General features: G+C 34.2%; 1 protein-coding gene across 1 annotated transcript in view; it reads right to left on the bottom strand.

The window, feature by feature from the left end:
* Positions 1-15,849: 15,849 nt before the first annotated feature.
* Positions 15,850-23,868, bottom strand: part of LOC129226491 (BMP and activin membrane-bound inhibitor homolog) — a 44,044-nt gene continuing 36,025 nt past the window's right edge. Inside the window, exons 2-3 of the mRNA XM_054861102.1 lie at positions 22,449-22,658; positions 15,850-18,458 (exon numbers count right to left, since the gene is read on the bottom strand). Of these exons, the coding sequence (XP_054717077.1) occupies positions 18,187-18,458; positions 22,449-22,658 (482 nt within the window). The 3' untranslated portion in view covers positions 15,850-18,186. The remainder of the gene's footprint in view (positions 18,459-22,448; positions 22,659-23,868) is intronic.

Below are 23,868 nucleotides of genomic sequence, written 5' to 3'. Positions count from 1 at the left end.
AAAAAAAATTTTGTTTGATTCCGTTCGTTATTTCTTGAGATACAGCAGTCACAATTCACGACAAAAAACGTTCTATAACTCAACCCCCGTTTGAGCTATTGACACCAAAATTGAATCAGCACCTGCTCCAGTTAGCGACAACATATGGACCAAATTTTGTTTGATTCCGCCAGTTACTTCCTGAGGAATAGCAATCACGCATAACTCAAAAAACGTCCCATTGCTCCACCCCCCTTGGAGGAATTCGTGTCAAAAACCAATGGGCACAAGTTCACATAGGGGCACATATGTGTACCGAATTTCGTTCGATTTCATGCGGTAGTTTTTGCTGTAGAGCGGCCACAAGAAACTGGTCACACACAGACGTGACACACACACAGACAGACATTTTCCAAAAATAGTCGAAATGGACTCAGCACACCTCAAAACGTTCGAATCCGTCAAAATACGAAATTCGAAAATTTGCACGAATCCAATACTTTCTTCTATATATTAGATGTAGAAGAAAGTAAAAACAGCTGAAACAGAAGTTTTACAAGTTCCAAAAAGTTCACGCATTTGTATGACTCCAAAGATCCCAAAAACGTTTGAGACGGGCCGCAAGGCCACGCTGAAAGAGATAGTATTCAACCAGCTCATATCCCCCCAGAACAATAAGAACTGGTCTGCCAAGCACCTTAAAAAATGTTAAATATCGCCAAAATCCGAAGTCAGGCTTGGTTTGTGATGAAATCAGCACGAGCGAAAAAAAAAAAACTCTAGTTACTTTCTTCTATATCTAATATATAGAAGAAAGTATTGGATTCGTGCAAATTTTCGAATTTCGAATTTTGACGGATTCGAACGTTTTGAGGTGTGCTGAGTCCATTTCGACTATTTTTGGAAAATGTCTGTCTGTCTGTGTGTGTGTGTGTGTGTGTGTGTGTGTCACGTCTGTGTGTGACCAGTTTTTTGTGGCCGCTCTACAGCAAAAACTACTGCATGAAATCGAACGAAATTTGGTACACATATGTGCCCCTATGTGAACTTGTGCCCATTGGTTTTTGGCGCGAATTCCTCCAAGGGGGGTGGAGCAATGGGACGTTTTTTGAGTTACGCGTGCTTGCTATTCCTCAGGAAGTAACTGGCGGAATCAAACAAAATTTGGTCCATATGTTGGTATTAACAGGAACAGGTGCTGATTCAATTTTGGTGTCAATAACGCAAACGGGGGTTGAGCTATAGAACGTTTTTTGTCGTCAATTGTGACTGCTGTATCTCAAGAAATAACGAACGGAATCAAACAAAAATTTTTTGACAAGTAGCCCTTAGTGGGTATAAGAGCTGATTTTATTTTGGTGTCAACAGCTAAAAAGGGGGTTGCGCAAACGCCCGTTCTTTTTTTCCATTGTGAGTGTCCTATCTCAAGAAGTAATGCTACGTTCTAGTTGAAATTTGGAATATATGTGAATCCATACGTAAACAGGCTTTGGTTCAATTTTGACTCCAATCGCTCCAAGAGGTGTTGATTTTTTTTTTTTTTTTTTTTGCGAATAAAAATAGTTTTATTAATGCAACAATAAGAAAGATAAATCGTAATAGATTGTCGTCTGCGTATTTCTCGTGATTTTAATTGTATGGAAATGATCGGAAATATTATCTCAATGATTTAAAATTTTTAACTGTTGCCATCTTATGTTTGTTAATAAATAAAATATTTGTAATTAATTCAAGTAAGGCTTTTAAAGTAACTTTCAATTTTCGCTCTTTGTTTTGTTTTTACAATAATTCACACATTGGGATGGTCGTCAAGTTTTTGCATGTGTAATTTTGTTTTTGTTAGGAATATTGCTTCCTCATCAAGCATGGGGAGGGATTAGAAAATGGAAAAATATAGAAGAAAGTTTCGTGATGGCCACAACATACTAGTTTTTTGTGGATGAGGGCCGTAAAATGAATCAAAAAGTGAACCAGAAGGACATTTTTGAAGTTATTATACTTCTGTGGGCCTAAGAGCTCTTCAGCAATGTAAACTGAACATTTTCCTTAAACTCCACACCAATTCATATTGGCAAAAAGACAAGAGTGGTGTAAGGCGCATTTTTTTTTTTTTGATATGATATTACCTTTTGAGTGGACGCTCTACTCGCTAGATCTCAATCCCACTTATTACACTGTATGGCCTATTTAGGAGTCGAAGGTCTACCCTAAACTACACATAAGTTTGAAGTCTCTAAATCAATTGCTTTATAGGGAATAGGATTGATTAAAGGACTTGTGGCCCTTGAATGAAAAATTCAATAAGCAGTTGCATCTCTATATTACTGCAAAAGGCTGCTAATTTGAAATCAATTAAATTTATTGATTGCTAAAGGTCTACTCATATTATTATCTTTTGTGTTTTGTTAATTTATTCATTTTCAATAAAGTTTCATGGAAAATCTTACCCCCCCCCCCTTTTTTTTTTTGCCGAACACTGTACATTTGATTCGCACAGTCAGCAGAAACATGGTTTGGTGGTTGATGTTATGCTTGTTTGTTTCATGAAGAAGGAAAATATATTCTTCACTAAGGTTAAGCTTTTTTGCAAAAAGTATTACTAAACGTTTTTTGATCTATATGCAAATTATATTATCATACAAAAACTAGCATTAAGGTTAGACAGTATTTTAACATAAAACGGGGGAGGGAGGAAATTGCATCCGAATTTAAGTGGAAAAAATTTCTAATAACATTTTGCTGAAAATTTCAATTAAAACCCTGAAAAGTTGATTTTTTTTTTTTTTTTTCAATTTTTCCCGGAGTGGAAATTTACTCCTTCGGAAAAAAAATTTTTTTTCCCGTTTTTTTTCGGAAAATTTCCGGTTTTCCGATTGTTTTCATATCTAGGGATGAGACAAGTGAAAAAATATTTTGTTCTGAATAGAGATCCGAAGAAAATGAAATGCCACTAATTGCAATAGATGTAGCGCATACAGTGCTACAATGTGTTGCTGTGAAAGTGTTTTAATCTTTGTACACTACCAGAGTTTTTAGTAGACAATCCAATTAATATGAACTTAACGAATTCTGTTTTATTCGTTAAAATTTAACGAAATGTTTCCCCAATTTCGGAAAGCAAAAATATTTTTTTACTAACTTCTACGGTCTATTTCGATAATTTACAAGTCGGTGCATTCGAGAAATTTTGCGTCATCGCCATTTTTTGTATATTTTGCATTTGTAATTAAATGTAACAACGCCGACTGACTAATGAAGAATATCGCATTTGACAGAGAAGAATATTTGAGAGAGCACCATCCGTTGGATAACTAATTAACACTCAAAAGTTACTGCACTTGAGTTAAATCTCGTAATGTTTTAATTTTTCTTTCCATTACGTGATAAATACTAACGGTATTTTAAAATTTCATCTTGAGTGACTGAAGTGCCTTGCATCTTTAATGATCCTATCAGTGACAAAAATTCAAGAACTTCAACAGCAATGATTTGAACGGCTACGTGGAAGAACGATCAAAATCCATTTTTCTAAAAAACTCTGATTAAAATATGGAAACACGTAGATTATTGCAGACAGTATTCAAGAGAAATATTATTTAGGCAAGAATCATCATAGTGAGTGAGTTTTAACAGGGAAGAATGGGGCTAACTTGGAAACGATTCGAGATTTCAAGCTCAAAAACGTAATGAGGGAAATTTGAGCATGGTGGACTATGATCATTCTTCCTCGTGGCCCTTCATTTGTATATGATTAGTGATTGAAGGAACTTGTTTTCTATTATAGTTCACTATCACTTAATCTCTTAGTCACTAAAAGTTCAGTTTTTTAACTTTATCCACAACAAAGTTAGAGGGGGTCAAAAGTGCCATGAATTTCTTCTAGAGAAGGATTGTACGGTTGTCCTTTTGTTTAATTCTTCTTTTTTCCTCTTTTTGCTTGACTTGGCAGGAAGCACTACCACGTCCACAGATAAAAACATTATCGCATACGTTAAATAATTAAATTAAAAGCGTTAAATATTTACACTCAAAATTTGAAGTTGGTGTGTCGCCTAGAATTATGTTTCAAACGAAATCGTTGAGGGATTTTGACTGGACTGCCCGTAAGAAGGGGCTTACGGAAACTTTCTACGCCGTAAGTAATTTTAATCGCATTTTCAGGGAGTTATTGTCTTATTTTTTGAAATTTCAATCATGAAGGGATGCTTCGTAGCATTTTAACAGGGTACGCTGTCTCCCTTTGGGGGGGGGGGGACATCTCTGTTTATGATGTTGCAAAATTAGACTGAATTTTGCATTCGTTGTAATGTAACAGCTCGCAGGTTGTTTAAGTTACTTAACGAAACCGGAACCTTAGCCAAAGTGCCATCAAAATTCTTTCAAATATGCATGGGCTGGGTGACAGTACTGGAGGGGCTATTTGAACAAACTGAAAAGTCTTTCCATCTCTCAGGAAATTCATTGGCAATGGGTCCCATCCTATGTCAACATAGGTGGCAACGAGATTGCAGACAGACTTGCTAAAAGTGGCACAGTCTTCTTTGTCTTCTCTCACTTTGACTCCTTCAGAATTATATTCCCGCTTCATTAATCTTAGTAGCCCTACAGTCCTACCTGGACACTCCTGGTACCAGGGAAAACATCCTGTTGGTTCCCTGTCTCCCAGCTGCAGCAGACAGGAGCAGACTGTCATATCTTGTTTTCGCAGTGGTCATCTGACATCTATGACATACAAAGACAGTTAAAATTTGTACTACATGTCCACAGTGTACTGCATACCAGGCTACACCGGACCTCGTTCTAGACTGTTTTGATTCAGAGGGTCTACATGTGGATACAGCCTATCTTCTCGATATGCTCAGAGTCACTGGAGCTTTGGTTTAGTTTTGCTAACAAATGAGGACTAACAGCAACAACAACGGAATTAAATGTTGAGGTAAACAATGACAATTCAGGTGAAAATCTTCCTAAATTAAACATTTTAATATTTGGAAACGGAAGTAAGGATGGCAATCGGATGGCAACGATATGTTTATTTTCAAACCAAACTGCTAATATCTGAAGAGCATAAAAATTTGGAATAGTGGCGAGTTACTCGATGACTATTTATTTATGCAGGGATATTTATTTTTTAGTTCGGAGCTACACAACCGCAATATTTAGCACAATGCATAAGGGACATATCAACATCCAAACAAAACTTGAGAGGACATTATTCAGTAGACATTAGCTGTAGTTGAAGCAGATAAGGGGATATTCCGATCATTGAATGCTGACCTTCATGGCGAATATACCTCAAACAAACTTTATTGAACATTTAATAAAAATATCTTTTGATTTGAACAATGTTTCGTTCACTTTTGAGCAGTTCAAATACATTTAACGTTAGTGCCGACAGGCAAAGCAAAAAGTGAATATAGATTCCTAACTTAAAGGCGGGTTTGCTTCAAACAAACTTTGTTGGAAAAACCTTTTGATGAGGAACATCTATAGAGCAGGGTTTTTTCTTTTTTTTTTTTGTTCTTTTTTTGCTTTAGCTATTTTAAGGGTACTTTTTGAACACTTAAAAATTTTTTAACTCTAACAAAAATTAATTTTCGGCACAAAAAAGTTGAAAACAGTGTGCTGATTTTTGGCTTCAAGAAGTAAAGTTCAATCTTCCGTAAAAATAACAATGACAAATCAAATTAAAATGAGTTCAAAACGCAAATGTTTTTTACCAGGGCTGTGTTATCGGTTTTAAATTAATGACCAACTCCCTACTCCGACCCCTAGAATTTTACGATCTTCGACTTCGGTACATGACCCCAAAATCAGTCCGACTGTGACCCCGCAGCTTTGGCACCAATGCAAGCTGGGAGAGCAAGTGACTGACTCCGACTCCTGTGTCTTAAAACCAGTCCGACTCCAATTTCAGAGGAAAAATGACCGACTTAGCTCTTGACTCCGGCTCTAGGTATTTTATGACCTCCGACTATGATCCTCCAAGCAGTGACAGAGTTGCCAATCGCATTTTTGAAATTCAATGTGGTTTGCCGTAGTACTCAAAAAGTACCTACTGGTTATAACTACTTCAATGGTTCTACATTTAAGTTATCTATAAAAATTAAAACATTAAAAATAACTAAACGCTTTAGGTGGGCAAAAAAATATTGTATTGACTCTTCTGAAAAGTGCCAATTTTCATTTGTTTGTGGGTGCCGTAGTCAATATCCGTAGTCCTGTTATTTCGCTATGAAATAATTATTGCTGTTATTATTTGATTTTATTTTCAGTCCGAAGTTTAAATTTATTTATTCTATTTTTGGATGCAGAAAATAAAGGAAAATTCGGCGTTTTTTTATGGTTCAACAGAAAGAGCTGGGCAGTTTTTTTTTTTTTTAATGGATCATGAAAATTATTATTACGAATTAAAAAGTGGCCTTTTTATTATTATTATTATTATTTTTTTTTGTTTTTAAAGTATTTTTATTTATGTCGTTCTCATGGTTACAAATCGTCTGCGTTCATTCAAGACTCAACTCAAGCAGATTTTACATCACAAAACGGGTTTTCTTGTGCAAAATCAGGTTTTTTTTTTTTTTTTTTTTTTCAGGAAAAATACTTTTACTGATGAATTTTATAGCAAAAATTAATCCAAGTACAAAATTTCTAGATAACTAATTCCCACCGTTGAAGACTGACAAAAAGTAAAAATACTATAATGGTATACACTGTAAATATAATTTTTATAAGTGTACGAGTAGAAATTAGTCATAATAATCATGACATCATTATTACCGCATCCTAATTACCATTTCTTTCTCTATGGATATGCTTTGGATTACCTAATTTAGAAAACTACCAGTTATAATATTATGGGTGCTAAAATATTTTCCATTCCATTCCATTTGTAGAAACAAGAAAGACAATGAGTTGGGGTAATATTGTAGTTCGTGATTGCGAGAAGCCAGCGCCCTCTCGAGTTAACTTACCCCGCTATCTATTAGGAATTTGCAGAGCAAAACAATTAATTAAACGTTTAATTTGCTGTTACAAATATTTCGGGAACGCGGTCGAATGGGTTAAAAAATATCCTGTGTCCGTCTCCTGGTTGGTTCTAAGCTACCTCCCCACCAATTTTCAGCCAAATCTGTTCAGCCGTTCTTGAGTTATAAATAGTGTAACTAACACGACTTTCTTTTATAGATATTTTATTATACAGAAACTTGTCTTAGGTTCGTACTATGCTCTGCAAACTTTATTTTCATTCAAAATATGATTCAAACGCACATTTCGGCGGTCCTCAGCTAGGTAAATTATAACGCGAAGAGTCTTTGACGTTCCTAAATAATATTCAAATATTGCATTTTTCTTCAAAGAAAAATGCAATATTCGCAGAAAAAAAAAAAAAAAACATTTTTTTTTTAATTTTTTTTTTGTTTATTTATCTTACGTTTCATTTTTTTTCATACTGCAATGTTTTTCGTTTTTTTTTCTCAGTTTTAAAATCAAATTGGCTGCCCCCCATTTTTAAAAAAAATGGGGAGGGGAATTAGCCTCTGATCGCTTGCATCTCTTAGAAAATTTGTTTTCATTCTCTACACTGGATGGCAGCACGAATAAAATCCTTAGTGATTTTAATGTGCTGCCATCTAGCAGTGGTGTTGAGGATAATAAACAAGAGGGAGAGAGAGACCCCTCTGAATCTTGTTTTCCCTCTCTCCTATAGTATCTTATCCTTTTGAATGAGACTGTGTCCTCCCCCAACTAGTCTTGCATGTAGTTGAAACAGATAGTACAGAGCTTCAGAAAAAAGGTATTTTATTTTATTTTGAAAAAAAGTCTGTCTCCCCATAGCAGCATGCACGAAGTTAAAGGGGGGAGGGGAATTCAATGTTGCACGCTCTTCAAAAGCGGGGGAATGCGGAATCGGAAGTACTATCTGTTTATCACATAGAGCAGAGGTTCCCAACCGGTGGTTCGCGAACCCCCAGGGGTTCGCGAGGTGCAGGAAGGGGGTTCGCGAAAATTTCGGTGCAATGGCGGATTTTTCCTAGTTTGGTAAAAAATTATAAAATATTCAATTTGCACACATAGTTACTAAATTTTTTTTTAATTTGAAAACGCTCCAGACTCTTGTATTAAGCTCAAAAAAAAAAAAAAAAAAAATCTTTCAGCGGTTTTATAATCTTGGTTAAAAAGAAATTTTCTCATTTTTTTTTCGATAGACACCAAAAAGAGATATCCTTCCTTCTTTATTGCGAGGCGCCATGCAGAAACATTGTATTAAGCTGTGGCGGGGATCACGATGACCTTAAAAAGGCGCCATCGCGTGGAGTCAATCAAACAATATACATACTATACATATGTTGAAAAATATAAAGAATTCTCAAACAATGCATCATAGGGGTATTATTTCTAATCTGGTTGAAATATAACTCTGGAATTTCCGTCGAATTCAGTCATCGAATAGCAGACATGACAGCAAAATGCTCCAAACTTAAAATTTATTACTGGATTTTACCCATCTGTTCGTTTTCAAAAATATATAACATCAGCATGCTCATAGTTCTGGGGAAATAATTGTTAACAGACGTATTTAGAGATACTTTAGAGATGCTTGAAAACAAGTGATTTTGTTTGCAATTGGTTTTGCTACGTGAACTTGCTACTCTGTTTGTGAAGTTATAATCGTGTTGGTAATTTTTATGATTTAATAACTTTCTGCTGTTATGGATCGATGGTTGAAAACTGGTAGTTTGGTTGAGCGACAAATGGACAAGCAGTCAATCGATCAACCCTCAACATCAGCAGTAACTTTCGAATCAACACAGGATATTGAAATAGATAGCTGTAATGAACTGCCGCCTCCCCCGACTAAATAGAAAAGTGAACTAGGGGAGAAAAAAGGAAAAAACCGAAAATATGACAGTGACTATTTACAAATGGGCTTTTATTTTACTGGAGAAGAGTCTGAACCTAGACCGCTTTGTCTTCTCTGCAACGAAGTTCTAGGGAACAGCAGTTTGAAACCGTCACTTCTGAGAAGACACCTCGAAACAAAGCATCCGACACACAAGGACAAACCTATCGAATATTTTAAAAGAAAATTGGAATATAATAAAAAGTGTAGCGTCTCTACGTTTCTGTTAGAATCCAACGAAGATAGTAAAATGGCCCTTGAAGCTTCATATAGAGTCAGTTATAGAATTGCAAGATCTGGACAGCCACATACAATTGCAGAAAATTTAATTGGACCGTGTGCTAAATATATTGCTAAGTTTATGCTGGGAGAAAAGTCAGCAAAAAAAATTGACCTGGTTCCGCTATCAAACAACACAGTATCACGCAGAATTACTGATTTGGCAAGTAATGTGGAGGAAGAACTTGTGAATAGAATAAAAGAGAATAATTTTGCGATCCAGCATGATGAGTCGACTGATGTAGCAAACGCTGCAGTATTACTTGTCTATGTTAGGTATATTTTTAACGATACAATTAAAGAAGATGTACTATTTGCAAAACCTTTGAAAATCAACACAACTGGAGAAGCAATTTTCGAACTGGTCAACAGTTACTTTGAAGAAAATGGAATAGATTGGTCTTTGTGTGTGGGTGTGTGCACGGATGGTGCAAAATCAATGACAGGAAAATTTGTTGGCTTTGTGGTGCGAGTAAAGAAGATTAACGAGAATATTGAATGGACTCATTGCTGCATTCATAGACAAGCATTAGCATGTAAGCGTATTCCCGCAGAATTATCCGCTACTTTGAATAATGCGGTAAAAATTGTAAATTTCATAAAATCACGAGCCACAAACTGCCGTCTATTTCACGCGCTTTGTGAGGAATTGGGAAGCCTTCATGTTACTTTACTTCTTCACAAAGAAGTTAGATGGCTTTCCCGAGGCAAAATTTTGACACGCTTATTTGAATTGAAGTCAGAAGTCCAAGCATTTTTTGTTGATCATCCATTTCACTTGTCCACTTGCATATTCGATCCTCTTTGGATGCAAAGGCTTGCATATTTAGCTGACATCTTTTCAAAATTAAATGAATTAAATCTATCCTTGCAAGGTGCAGTTGTTAATATTTTCGTTGTATATGATAAAATTGAAGCTATGGTAAAAAAATTGAATTTCTGGATCCAATGCCTGGAAATGGGTGAGTTTTCTTGTTTCACTTCTCTTAGTAGTTTTTATCAGAAAACTCAATGAAACTTGATGAAATTTTAAAAGAAATGTATGTGAACATCTGCAACATCTTGAACTAACTTTTGACGAGTATTTTCCTAATAGGCGTAACGTCCCTCTCTCAAACAACTGGATACGCAATCCTTTTGAAGGAAATCCATGCTTACAGAACACCCTGACATTACCTGAAAAGGAAATGCTCATCGAGTTATCCTGTGATAATTCATTGAAAACTACCTTTAAAGAGCTCTCGTTAATTGACTTCTGTCTCAGTGTAAGAAATGACTATACCGTTTTGTCCAAAAAAGCAATTCGAATTTTATTACCATTTTGTACAACATATCTGTGCGAGAAAGGATTTTCCTCCTATACTTATCTCAAAGATAAATACCGAAGCAGATTGAATGCAGAGCCTGATTTAAGACTCAAACTGTCAGACATTGAACCAAACTTTCAGTTTCTTTGTTCCGTCAACAGCCACAAATATCGCATTAAGGATTTTTTCCCCAATTTAAAGTATGCTTAAAAAAATAGTTGGTTTATAAAACTTCTTGTTCATAATTTTTCTTGTAGATGTAGTTTTAACTTTTTATTAATGTTTGCACATAATGATATTTTACAATTATATTTTTGTTTATTGCAATCAAATGCTGCAAAAAATGGAAAGCAAACATGCTGTTTTTTATTGTTTTTTACATGTTACTAATTTCAACATCAGGGGGTTCGCGAACTTTTTTTCCTGTTCCAAGGGGTTCGCAAAGAGAAAAAGGTTGGGAACCGCTGACATAGAGGATTAACCCAATTAAAACCGATTTGAAAAAATGACAGTTCGTTAAATAAACAAATTGATAGAGCCCTTAATTGAAAATAATTAATTTATTTTGAAGCAGTAAATACATTATTGTCAGTTAATAAAACTAACATAACACTAATCTTATTTTGTTAAAAACTGAGCGTATGTATCTATGTATGTATCTGTTAGAGTTAATTTTTCCGAACGCTAGTGTACTGACCATCGAACCAGGTATCGATAAATTCTTAATTTCTCCGCCTTTATGTTTGGCTATTTAGCATAATCCTCCGATAAAAATTAGCAGATACATTAATTAAAAACTATTAACCGTCATACTTAGATTTCGACATAAAATTCCAATTTTTCGAAGGCTCTCCTCCATTTAAATTATTATTCAGCACTTCATCTCAGCTTTCCGTAACAATGCTTTTATTAAAATTTGTAGCTTGAAGAAAATCATTGAGAAGAAAGATCTGTGTGTGATACCTTTTTACACGAACGAACATGTTACCGGAAAACCGGCATTAGAAATTTCTCATAAAAAAGAAATTCCAATAATACATTGGGTTCTTGCCTTGTTTCATAATTTTATACAAAAAGTCGATTAGTTATGAAAATTTTAGTGAACAAAATAAAATGAACTTTTGTAACAAAAAATAAGAAAAAAAATTAAGAAACACAATGCTTCTATTGAATTGGGTAAAATACAAGTCAATTCAACAAGGGCTGTAACACGATGGTCTCGGATTTTTTTGAATTTAACATATGTTAAAATTCATAAAAAATTAAGAAATACATTTTTTTTTTTTTGATCAATCACGATTGCTTATTACTTTCATTTGACTGTTTTGGCGTCCTATCATTTTATTTTCCCACCAGCATTCTCTGCAGCACCACCGTCGACCGGCCTCACGATGCTGCTCCTCTAGCGAAAACCGTCTCCAGCTTGCGCCCATATCCTACACGCACACACATACATACCACACCTGCACACACACACTCATGACTAAACACACACACACACACACACTCATGCCTGCACACAAACACACACGCATACATACACACCTACACATACTCATGCCTGCATACAGACACAAACACACACGCATACATACAAATTCCTATACACATACCAAACACACCCCTACATGCACACACACCCCTACATGCACACACACTCGTGTTTGCGAAAAACATAATTTGAATTCAAGAAGCCAATATTCAAATTAATTTATCTTTTTTTCTTTACAATTTTTTTAATGCTGAACACATCATCAGGGCTATGGAGTAGGAGTCGGAGTCGGACTAATTTTTGGGTAAAGGAGTCGGAGTCGGAGTCGTTAGAAAACATGTCGACTCCGACTCCGGGCTTCTTTTTGTCTTTCATTTTTACTGACTCTCATTGCATTTTTTAAAAACTGACTACTAGCAATTGGTTCGATTACATGTATAAAAAGTTACTAATGAAAAAAAATAACTGCTACAATGGCAATCAGCTAGCTTGAGTGCTTATCGAACTTTCTGTAGCCGTCCCCTAGTTTGCTTGCTTTTTAACTTAACTAATATATAGCAACTGTCAGCAAACAGTTTTATCGCCTAACATTTTCAAGTAATCAATTTCAAATAAAAATAAAAATATAGTGTTTTGTTCGATCTCAGTTATAAAATAGTAAAAGGGACGTAACAACTTAGTAAGTCGGGGCCCGTACCTCAGGTGGAAACTTTTGAGAGTGATCGACAAATTCAAATAAGTTCTTGCGCGAAAACACGAATACAAAAGATCCGATGAAATAATCTAATGTTTTTTTTTTCTTTATTAAGACTATTTCTATAAGTTCGGTTCTCACTAAAAAATTTGGAGCAAAATAAGTATAAATGATTTCTTGATTACAATACTAAATAATTGCAGTTAATCTTAAAATCTTCACATTAAGGTTAATTCTAAAGCAGCCAATAAAATTGAAATTAAAAATTTAGCGAAGAAGAAATATAGGTATAGTAAAAACTATTCGTATAAATCTGTATACCGCCGCATTTTGTGTAAAATTTGCTCCTGACGTATATGTGCCCTATTTTCGTTGAAATTTTATTGATGAAATATAATTTAAAATATAATCGGGAGAATTTTCAGAATTAAAGTATTTATACCTTTTATAAACTCTGAAATTAACTTTAGGTGTCACCTACCACATGGGTGTCACCCGGGGCAAACCACACCCTCTCAAGAACTTGGACTTAGGAAAAAAAAAAGCTTTTTTCCTCTCAAATTACAGCTTTCAAAAATTGAAAACACACGATTTGATCAATATCTATTTGTTAAATATTAAAGGGGGCAAGGTAATCCTTTTCAATTTTTTTAAAGGAATTTTTAAGTCATTTCATTTTTAAACTCGTAACTGTTAGAAAATTTGATTTTTAAATTGAATTTCTAACGTTGTATGCATCTTGGGTTTACAAAAAAAATGCGAAATTTTCATAAAAAGGAATTAATATTTTAATCTCTGTTTAAAGGTTTCCCCCCTTCTCCTGAAAGGAGAGAGGGAATTTAAAAATACAATTAAAAACATTCCGGAGTCGGAGTCGGACGTTTCAAAATCCAGGAGTCGGAGTCGGGGTCGGAGTCGGCCATTTTCCTTCCGACTCCGCAGCCCTGCACATCATGTCTTTTCACGCATCGGTCGAAAAAAGTGTTCTTTAATCTTTTATGCCTGTGACATCACAACTTGGATTTAGATTCTATATTTACGATGGAATCTTAATCGCAAGCAATGTTAATCTTTTTTTTTTTTTGGTTTAGCCTAAAAAAATTCCTGGACCGAAATACAGGCCGCCAAAGATGGCAGTCTTGTCATGATTTCTCACTCAGGATTTTCGTTAAAATCTTTAAAGTACATTATCTCAGGAACGGTGGAACATATTTTGTTGCGGTTTGTTTTATTTAAAAGCAAATTTTTTCTTGTTTAACAACATATGCAATATTTTGAAATATGTGCTTTAGTTTTGTTTTCACAGTCTTTTGAGAAAAAAAAATTAAAATAATGTTTTTGATTTTTCTCAAATATGTCAATTTCAAAAATTTTCATTTTTTTTTAAACAGTTTATTAGTACCACTGAGCACTAGAGACGAGCCCGGGCCCGCCCGAGCGATATTGTCTCGGACCAAAATTCGAGCCCGAAGGAAACTTTCTTCTATCAAAAACCGAGCCTTCTACAGTCTCTGTTAATGAAAAATGTTGCGTCAAATGTTCTTCATTAACAGAGAGAAGTTTCTAAATTTTATTAAAATGCTCCACTTCAAATGCATTACTGTATGACATATTGCAATAGTTATTGCAAAAAAACACTATAAATTAGCGCTTATTAATTTATTTACTTGTTTTTTTTGAGGGGGGGGGCTGTAAATTTGATATTGATTGAACTGATTTAAATGTTCCTTTCAGTTTCTCACAGTAGGAAAATGTTTATTTGCTTTGAATTTGAACGGAGATTGGCGATTGAATATCTGTGCTTGAGCTAAAGCCCGAAAGCTATTTTCGGTTCTAGAGCCCGAGCACGTCTTATCTCTACTGAGCACTACGTTCCCTGAAAAGAAGAGCTTCCACTTTTTTGTTTTACAGTTTTTAGAGGCATTTGGAAAAATGAGGGTTTTTGAGGAACTCTTTACGTAATTGCAGACCTGAAAATTAAAAAAAAAAAAAAAAAAAAATTCGCAGCAAGTGGCCAGAAAAGACTTCTGATTCAGTTCTATAGCGAAACTTTCATTTTGAGTCCCCATTTTATTCAGGATATGAAATCTAGTGAGAACAAAATGGCATATTGCGCTTAACGATTCTTTCGGCGCTACGCTGAATGGTTGCGTGGGGAAATACAGCGAAAGACCGCGTTCGAATTTCCATAAAAAATAAAACTCCTGGATAAAGTAGAGACTCAAAATGAAAACTTTGCTGTGTATATATTAAAAACTGTTGAATATTTTATTTAAATCCAATAAAGCTTATTTCTGAAGAAAATGCATGTTTTTTTTAGTAAAAGGGATGATATCCATTGTTTTACACCAAAAAAGAATATATCAAAAATAAAATTGGTAATTTAGGTCTAGTAAAATTGAGGAAAAATTACTAGACTTATGCCAATAGTCACTTGTTATTCTACCAAAACATTGTGAGAAATTCGAAATTCTAATAGTTGGTGTTTGTGCTTAAAACGTGTTTTTCGTTTTGTCAAAAAATGATAAAACTGGATATAACCCGTTTTGAAAGTTAACTCCTCAATTGGTCTAAAAAGGATTTTGTCTTAAGAAGTTCAGGAATTATCTGCCACTGCACTTTTTTAAAGGTCTTTTAAAACTGAATCTTTTTTTTAGACCAATATTTGCCTTAAGAATACCAAACTTGCCGATGAATGTTGAAATAGTTCCCGTGATCTTGATTAAGTTCACCAAAGGATGAGGAGGAAGACACTGAATGTAAATTTCCCCTTCTTATCACCTCTCACAGATTTATCACCCCCTTGAGCAGTTAAATCACCCATTTGGGGGCAAGCACCCACAGTTAGGGAACCACTGCTATAGATAGCTCCGCTGCAGTGGTGTCGAACTGACGTTACAAGTATACCATGATAATAATTAGACGATGATATTCAACGTTTATTGCACATAGTACTTTTTGAGTGTTTTTAGTCTTCTCTTTTGTTGAGAAAGATCACTTGCTTGTGCAATCAAGAAAAGAAAAAAAGGAAAAAAAAAAAAAAACAAATACTACCTTGGCATATGATTGCTCTTCAATGATATTTTACTTCAGGTGTTTGACTTGTTTAATTAAACATCAGATGGTTTGTAAAAGTGAATGGTTATGTTTTGAATCAAACACAATTCAAAGATTTTCAATAAATATAATTTATCACCAAAATAATTAATATAATATACAAGCAAAACTTTTTACATTCACACATTAAATTTCAGCTCTTTCAAAGAGTATAAACGTATCAAACATTTTCTAAAGATGAAATGCATGGTATTATTCAAAAGGCTTTGGCTTTTTCCCACTCTAATTCGTTAAATGCAAAAATATATAAAAGAAATGTTTTTAAGTATAAAATAAATCATTAAGTACAAATTTAAAATTTATTCTAGGTCAAGAAAACAAAGTAGAACAGCATTTTTGCAGTAATTACTGGATTATTAAAAAAAAAATTAACAATGCATTTATTCCTTTAACAGAGATTGAGATCAAAAAGAATGTTTTACAAACATTTTTGTTCTTACAAAGGACATAAATAAATTTGCAATCAAAAACTAATATAAAATTTACATAGTATGGGATTGTGCCGATGGAACATTCTGAGAAAATACAGTAAGGCACAGCTGTGACAAAGAGAGTTACCATTTATTTTTCTAGTGTGATTAAGATCTTAATTTTCTATTTTAAGTACAGTAGAGTCTTGAAAATCTGAGGTTCTGCTTTATCCGAAATGATTCATTTATATTTTACATTATTTTTTTAGTAGCAAAAATTTGATTTTCATTAAAACCTGAAAATAAATATTTTGCAGCTGTAAAACTTCTTGACTACATTTAGTTAATAATAAAAAATATAATGAGAGGTTGATTATGTTTTGGTTGCTTTGCACAGACAAATGCGTATGGATATCAAGAAAAATTAGGTTAAAATTTGTCAAAAAGCAATTAAAAGGAAATTCATGTTGAACTTTTTAGTGATAATTTTTTTTTGTGAAGACAATAGTTTTTTTTTTCATGATACAAGGAAGTAAAAAAGGCGCTCCTCCTTATGTCTTTGGAGTTGCATAAATTTTAAATACGGAAAACTTTTCCAGGTAATCCTAGGTGAGGTGAGTCCCAATTAATTCGGATTTCTGCGACTCCACTGTAAATAAATAACTAACTTATTTGATAAGTAAAACAATCTGTTTCAAGCATTAGTTTATAAAACAAAAACGTTGAACTTCATTGGGCAAAAACCAACTTTTTGTGTTTGATTACTGTCAGCCCATAAACAAGTACTTTTTAAGCTACTGTCAATTGAGATAGTGAGAAGCAAAGGAATATAAGTGGTTAAATTGAAAGTTTTGAGATAACCAGTACAAATGGTAGGTAAACCTCTCCTCTGTCTTGGGGCAAGAGACGGTACTAGTAGCACCTAGTATACCTAATATGTCATAATACAAAAATTTGTGAAGCTTGAGGGTATACACTATATGTCTACAAAATGTTTGAGAGTATGCGGTGTATATGGAGTATATCCTATGGGAACACCACTGTTAGTGAGACATCTTATTTTGGGATGCTAATATAATTTATGCATGAAGATGTTTAGTTTGCTCAAAGCTCTAGACCAGAGGTTCCCAAACAGGGTGCCACGGGGCGTCCATAGCATCAATATATACGTATATATTAGAGATAGATTGGGGTGCTATGAGAAAGCTCTAATTCTTGAAAAGGTGCTGCAAATCAGAAATACTTTGGAACCTCTGCCTTAAATTATTTTTGTGGAACCTTTGTTATTTAACTTGTATGCTTGAAACAGATTTTTCATTGCATTTGGAAACAATATTTTAATAATAATCTATCACGCAACTTTTATTAAAATACAAAAAACCTCTAAGATGCATTATTTCCCAGCACTGATTGCAAAGTACTGTAGTGAAAAATATTGAGCTCTTCATGGTTTCTTTATGTATATTAAATGTACCAACAACACAAAAATGCTCTTTATAAAATAGTATAAAATCAAATGTTCCTTGCAGTATCAAATATTCTAGAAACACATTTAACTATGAACATACACACACACATGCATACACAAAAATGTCCACCACTTCAGTTTCTGAAGCTTATGACGTTAATCTGAACAAAACTATATACAAATTCTCACATATGCACACAAAAGGTTCAAAAAGACCAAACGTGAATGAAAATAAAATCCAGCAACAGAATTAATTGCATATTTTTCAATCAGTGAGGAACATATCACTATGACAAATACTTGTCACGTTCACACAAGCATTGAAAAAAAGTTTTCATATCGTGCTGTAAGGCACCTCTTAACTGTAAGGCACAGCTAGGGCTCATTTTCATATCTACGAATATCACAATGTGTGCGTAGAATTAGGACAGAAAGTTCTTCAGACTGCAAGAGATCACAGTTCTGTTTTAAAAGCTCTTTTCACTTTCTTTGTTGATAGTGGAAGTGTTTGAAACATTAACATACAACACAGAGACTAGACGATAGTAGTATTTTTCTCCTTGCCCCAAGGAAGTAAAGTGTCTTTGAGGGAATAACTGTAAATCCTACGCAGTTCTAGTAGTCTTTTCTGGCGAATGGCATCTTGTCGTAGCATCCTCGCAGCCACCACAGCCAAGAGCACCAACACGCACATGCCCCCAATGGGCACAGCAATGACTGCTGCTTTGAACCAGACTTCCCTCCGGAGAGCAGACTCCATGATTGCTATCCTTTCAGAGTCTGTGTCTAGACTTTCTCCAAGAGCACCTGCGGAAGAAACATTTTGTTAACTATATAATTTAACTGGTGCATTTTTCAAGTTTAATAGCGAGCCCCAATAAAGCACTGCTCCAATTAATGCATAGAACGAGTTCAAAAATATTTTAAAACGAAACATTAGCTGTAACAGCAAATGAGAGAACAGTTAATTCAAGGGTGCCCATTAGGGTGGGCCGAAAAAACTTTTTTTGGAAATCTGTTTTTGGATAGTGCGGAAAAGTTGCTATATGGGCCCGTTATTACCCATAAAAAATTTTGCTAAATTTGTTTAATATTTAGCCGGCGCTATTTGACCTTGAAAAACTGAAAAAAATTTACTTTTTTTCAAAAAAAAAAAAAAAAAAGAAAATGGGGGGGGGGGGGGGGGAGGTTAAAAATAAAAGTTTGAAGCTAGTTTCAGCAAACATTAGAAGTATCTGTCAGTGAATTAGTTGAAATCCTCAAAGACTTTTATACATTTCGTAGAATATTTAGCTACGCTCCTTTAAGACTGACACATGGGAAAAATGAAAAAAAAAATTTTTTTTAAAGTAATTTCAAAATAAGTAAATACTGAAATGTTACGCAATACGTTACTTAGAAAAAACAGTGAAAATTCAATCAATTTTATGCGACATTTGTACGCCAATTAAAAAAAATGCACACACTCAAATAAAAAATAGTTACATAAGATGCTAATTTTTTAATCTTTGGTTCCAATTGTTTCTCCTGGATAATAAACGGCACTCAACTGCTTCTATTATTCCTAAGATTATGTTATAACTATTTTATATATGTTTGACAAATAGAGCCCTTGAGTATTAAAAAAAATGTGAATTCTCTGAAGTCTTTTAAACGGGAGCCGGACATTTCGAATGTCATTGTATTATTATCTTTGTTTTGTATGCAACACGACTGTTATGTAGAACGCCCGAAAAAAAAAAAGTAACGCGAGCAAGCACAAGTAGTCTTCTATTTGGACCTGGAAGAGATGTGTTTCCTCCCGATGCTTTATTTCTTCCAACATATGAGGACATTATCAGATGTTATCAAATCACTAAGATGCAAATAAAGGGAGAAGGAAGTAAGCAACCATCTTCAGCAAGTGTGGTCGCTGTAGTTGCAAAAAAAGTTATTGATATTTGGGGACGTGCTTCCCTTCCCCTTGTTTCGATAAGAAGAGTGATTGCCATGATTTTATCTTATTATTCTAAATATAATAGCGCAACAAAAAATGCTAAAAATATAAAGACGCAACTTTTACAATCAAAGCTAGGCAACTTTAAAGCAGAGGCTACGACTTTGACGTTTGTGCCTGCAAATGCGCACATTTATATTCGTGTAATTGCAGAAAAAAAGCAAAAGTCCCTGATAGAGAAAAACAATTTCTAATTGATCAAAGGACAGTAAGAAAAATGGCTATTGGAAAAGTGGATAAGGTAACAAATAATGCATATTTCGTTCATCCTGAACAGCTACTGTTAACAATGTTGTTTGATTCAAGAAAATACATTCGGGAAACTGTGAAACGTTGTGTGAAACTAATAACCGAAGCTGCAATATAAGTTTGTGGTGAAACTGCACAAGATGGATACATTCGTGCCAAACTTCAAGCTAGGAAAGAACTTCCATCATTTGATAACAAGGGACAATAGTATTCCAAAAAATAATATTCATTATGCATGAGGTATTATAAATCAAATTTGAAGAATTCTTTTTCAAAATTTTATTATCTTTATATGTAATTCTAGAAAATGTATGATATTATTGAGTGATAATAATTACTATGATTAATAGTGCTATTTAATTAATTAGTCTATGATTTAATTTTGAAAAATAATTTTCACAATGGTTTTTAAAAAAATTCAATATTTTTTCATTTTTCTCCAATTTTTTGATGTCCGAAAGGAGCGGTTAAATGCTCATTAAAATCAATGAAACATTTTATGGGCTCGAACTGGCTCATTATATAACATTTTCGGTGTATTCCAGCAACATATTTGGAATTTAGTTTTTTAAAAAAAATTTCGACAAAAATTCAGGTTTCTCATTTTTTTCGGTTTTTTAGTGTCAAATAGCGCCGGCTAGATATTTTTTAATATCCAAGAAATTTTTTGTGAGTGCTAACTAGCTCATCACGCAACTTTTGCGCGCTATCCAAAAATTGATTTCGAAAAAAAAAATTTTTCGGCTTATTTCGGCCCACCCTAGTGCCCATCCCCTCCAAAAACAATGGCGCACCCACCTGAAATGCCGGGTACTACCGTTAAGAATGAGATCTAACACCCTGCCAAATCAAATCACCCCCCACCCCCCCCCCCCCCCCCAAAAAAAAAAATAAATAAATTATGCCGTCTGTGCCATGGACCCCTTCTACCCTTCCTGGTGGACAACCATGGTTTATTAGAATAAAAGCAATGCAAAGGGGATGCAATCTCGTATCGGTTATTTAATAGTTGAAGTACTAGAAAGCACGAAGAAAATCGGATTTCAGTGGCGCCATCTATGCAACAGCCATCTTACTACAGCAACAGTTACATACTATGTATTGCATTTAGACATGCCGGCTAAACAACTCTCAATTAAAAAAAAAAAAAAAAAAATCTCTCGCTGTAATGGAAAAATTAGCACAAGCAGGCCTTATTTCAATGGGATCTCATGGGAGCTAAGCTCCCACATTTCTTTTCAGTTTTGTTTGAATATTCTCATAATTGGTGGAATTCAGGCTATATTTACACATCAAAATAAGTTCTAAACATAAGGCTCCCACAATATTTTCTATAAAAAATTAGCCCTGAATACAAGGATTGAATAATGTTTTAGAAAATCAAGCTTAAAATATAGATCGTACATTCCAAAACGACAGAAGTAGTACATATTTTCATAAAATCTTCTAACAGTCATGCTTGAATCACAATAAAAAATCGATTTTTATCCTGGTAAAATTATTGATTACAAGATGAAGCTTTGAAATGAGAAAAAACAATTATTTCACTTCTGGAACTATGTTTACAATTCTTGCGATTTGAAACAAAACAAAAAACTTGAAAGGGGAGGAGGGAGATATTAAGAAAATAACTTTATAGTCATCTGAAACTAGGACACTTTAGAATTAAAAAACAAAATCAGTAAGAAAAAAAAAATGTAGAAAAAAATCCGATTCAGCTGATGATGCAGAAAGATTGCGCATTGAAAATAACATATGCGATCTTTCGGTTGTATGTGTTAAAGTAGGTTTAAGTTATTTTATAGCAGTTCTGAAATTGAATAGCAAACTTTAAACATCTGCTATTGAATGAAAAATTAGCATTGTATAAGCATTGTGCTACAAAGTGAGCAAAGTGAAAAACCACCGTAAATAAAGCAAATTCTCAAGAAAATACAGCATCTTGCTTTTCTGAGATTTTGTGCTTTATTTACATTCTTTTTTTACTTTACTTACATCTGCTATTGGTTTCATTTATTACTTTTTTCTTAAACAGTCAACAATACGAATCATCCTGAGAAAAAAATACAAAGTTTTTTTTGTAAGAGTGTGTGTGTATTTGTTTTTTTTATTTAGTTTTTTTGTGAACTCATTCAATATATATATATATATATATATATATATATATATATATATATATATATATATATATATATATATATATATATGAAAAAAAAACAAGGAATTCCGCAAATCTAAAGATTCAGGTCATTTATTTAAGGTGTTCAGGAAGGAGCAATTGTCTCCCCCCCCCTCCTTTTTGCATACAATGTATTCACACGTATGTGGCATGGCTTTTGTTGTTTCTCGAAAAATAATTTTTTATATGAATTGAGAATGTAGACCCCCCCCCCTTTTCAGAAACTTTGCAGTGACGGGCTTGTAAAAATTTAAACTAGCACAAAAATCACATGTCCAATTCTCCTCCCAACAAACTGAATTAGCTGAACATTAGCAAATAGATACTACACATCAGCTGCACACGATCAAAAACAAGATAAGACAACACTCACCAGCCATGGGTGCTCTATGTGTATGAACATGAATATCTACATGGATGTAGTTGCACATATCTTCCCGGCAGCATCTCAGCCCGTTACATCTCTTCCTCTCCAAGCAGCCATGGATGCCACCCTCCACATCACTAAAGCACTGGGCAGAGGACTTGCACATATAGCCCGTGGACACGCAGGCAGCCTGATTACAGAAGCATCGGATTTCAGCTGGAAAAAAACATATGTGTTAGGAACAAAAGACATTTATATTTCTATGTAAATGTGATTTTCAACAAAAATTCAGCTCACAAAAAATCTTGATTGTGGAGTTAAAACGAAAAAAAAAAAAAACATTCGTTGGTGTTGATACACGGATAAAGCACGGAAATGCACAATATTATGCACACGGAATATGCAAAAGAGCCAAACAAGTTGTGCGGGGGGGGGGGGGGCACTTTTTGTTGCTTTTGGAAGATTTGCGATTGATTTTGCATTTTGTTAACAGAACTTTGGTCAGTTATCTATTAATTTAGCACAAAGACAAGATCTCAACAGTCCTTCTTGGTACTCGCCATTCACCAAAGCACCATTCGGCATGAGGTATAAGATATCAGTTTTCACAAAAAATCTAATTCTGAAAATTTTCGTCGCAACGCTTATTTGCTAAAGAAAAAACACAAAACTAAACATTGTTCCTGAAAATACAGATCATCTCTTTTGGTGTTTTATGTACTGTACATTTTGGTTTTAAGCCATACATTGGCAATCTTAAATAGTTTGTTATTTCATGCACTTTTTGTAAAAACTTTCGGACCTCCCCCCCCCCCGAAAGAGGGGGGGAATCAGGGGGGGAATCTGGTTTTACTAGTACGACACAATTGTATCAAAACATTAAATTTTTCATACTTTTTTTCTTGACACTCTTACCCGAATTCACAGAATATTAGAAAATAAATTGACATACACCCTCCCCCTTATTTTAAAATTAAGGACATAATCAAACATGGAATGACAGCATAGTGCAGAAAAGAGGAAAATTTCGAAATAAGCCTAGCATTGAACTCAAAATCTCAAGCTGGATGTAGTGAAAAGTGACTTCGTGAGAAACGTCAATCAAATTCGGGGTGAAAGTGAAGGGCGGAAATCGACTAGCGTGGGAAAGCTATGAAGAAACATCAAACCAACATGAAAACATTTCCCCGTTAACGATTGTCCTACATTCAAAACTGACGTGGAAAATACACCTTGAATAATAGACTTTAATTTCATAAGAGCAAAATGATACAAAATATTCATCTGATTCTTGGCAACAGAAATAACAAAGCGTGCATCAACGTGAAAAAGAATTGCCTCAGTTTTCTGGCATAAAAGATCTGTTTACCAAACGATAAAATAAGAGCATGTATATTGCACACATACCATCATCTAATTAGAAGAG

Source organism: Uloborus diversus, chromosome 7, assembly GCF_026930045.1.
Source record: "Uloborus diversus isolate 005 chromosome 7, Udiv.v.3.1, whole genome shotgun sequence".
Lineage (NCBI taxonomy): Eukaryota > Metazoa > Arthropoda > Arachnida > Araneae > Uloboridae > Uloborus > Uloborus diversus.
This window is presented reverse-complemented; position numbering and strand designations above follow the sequence as displayed.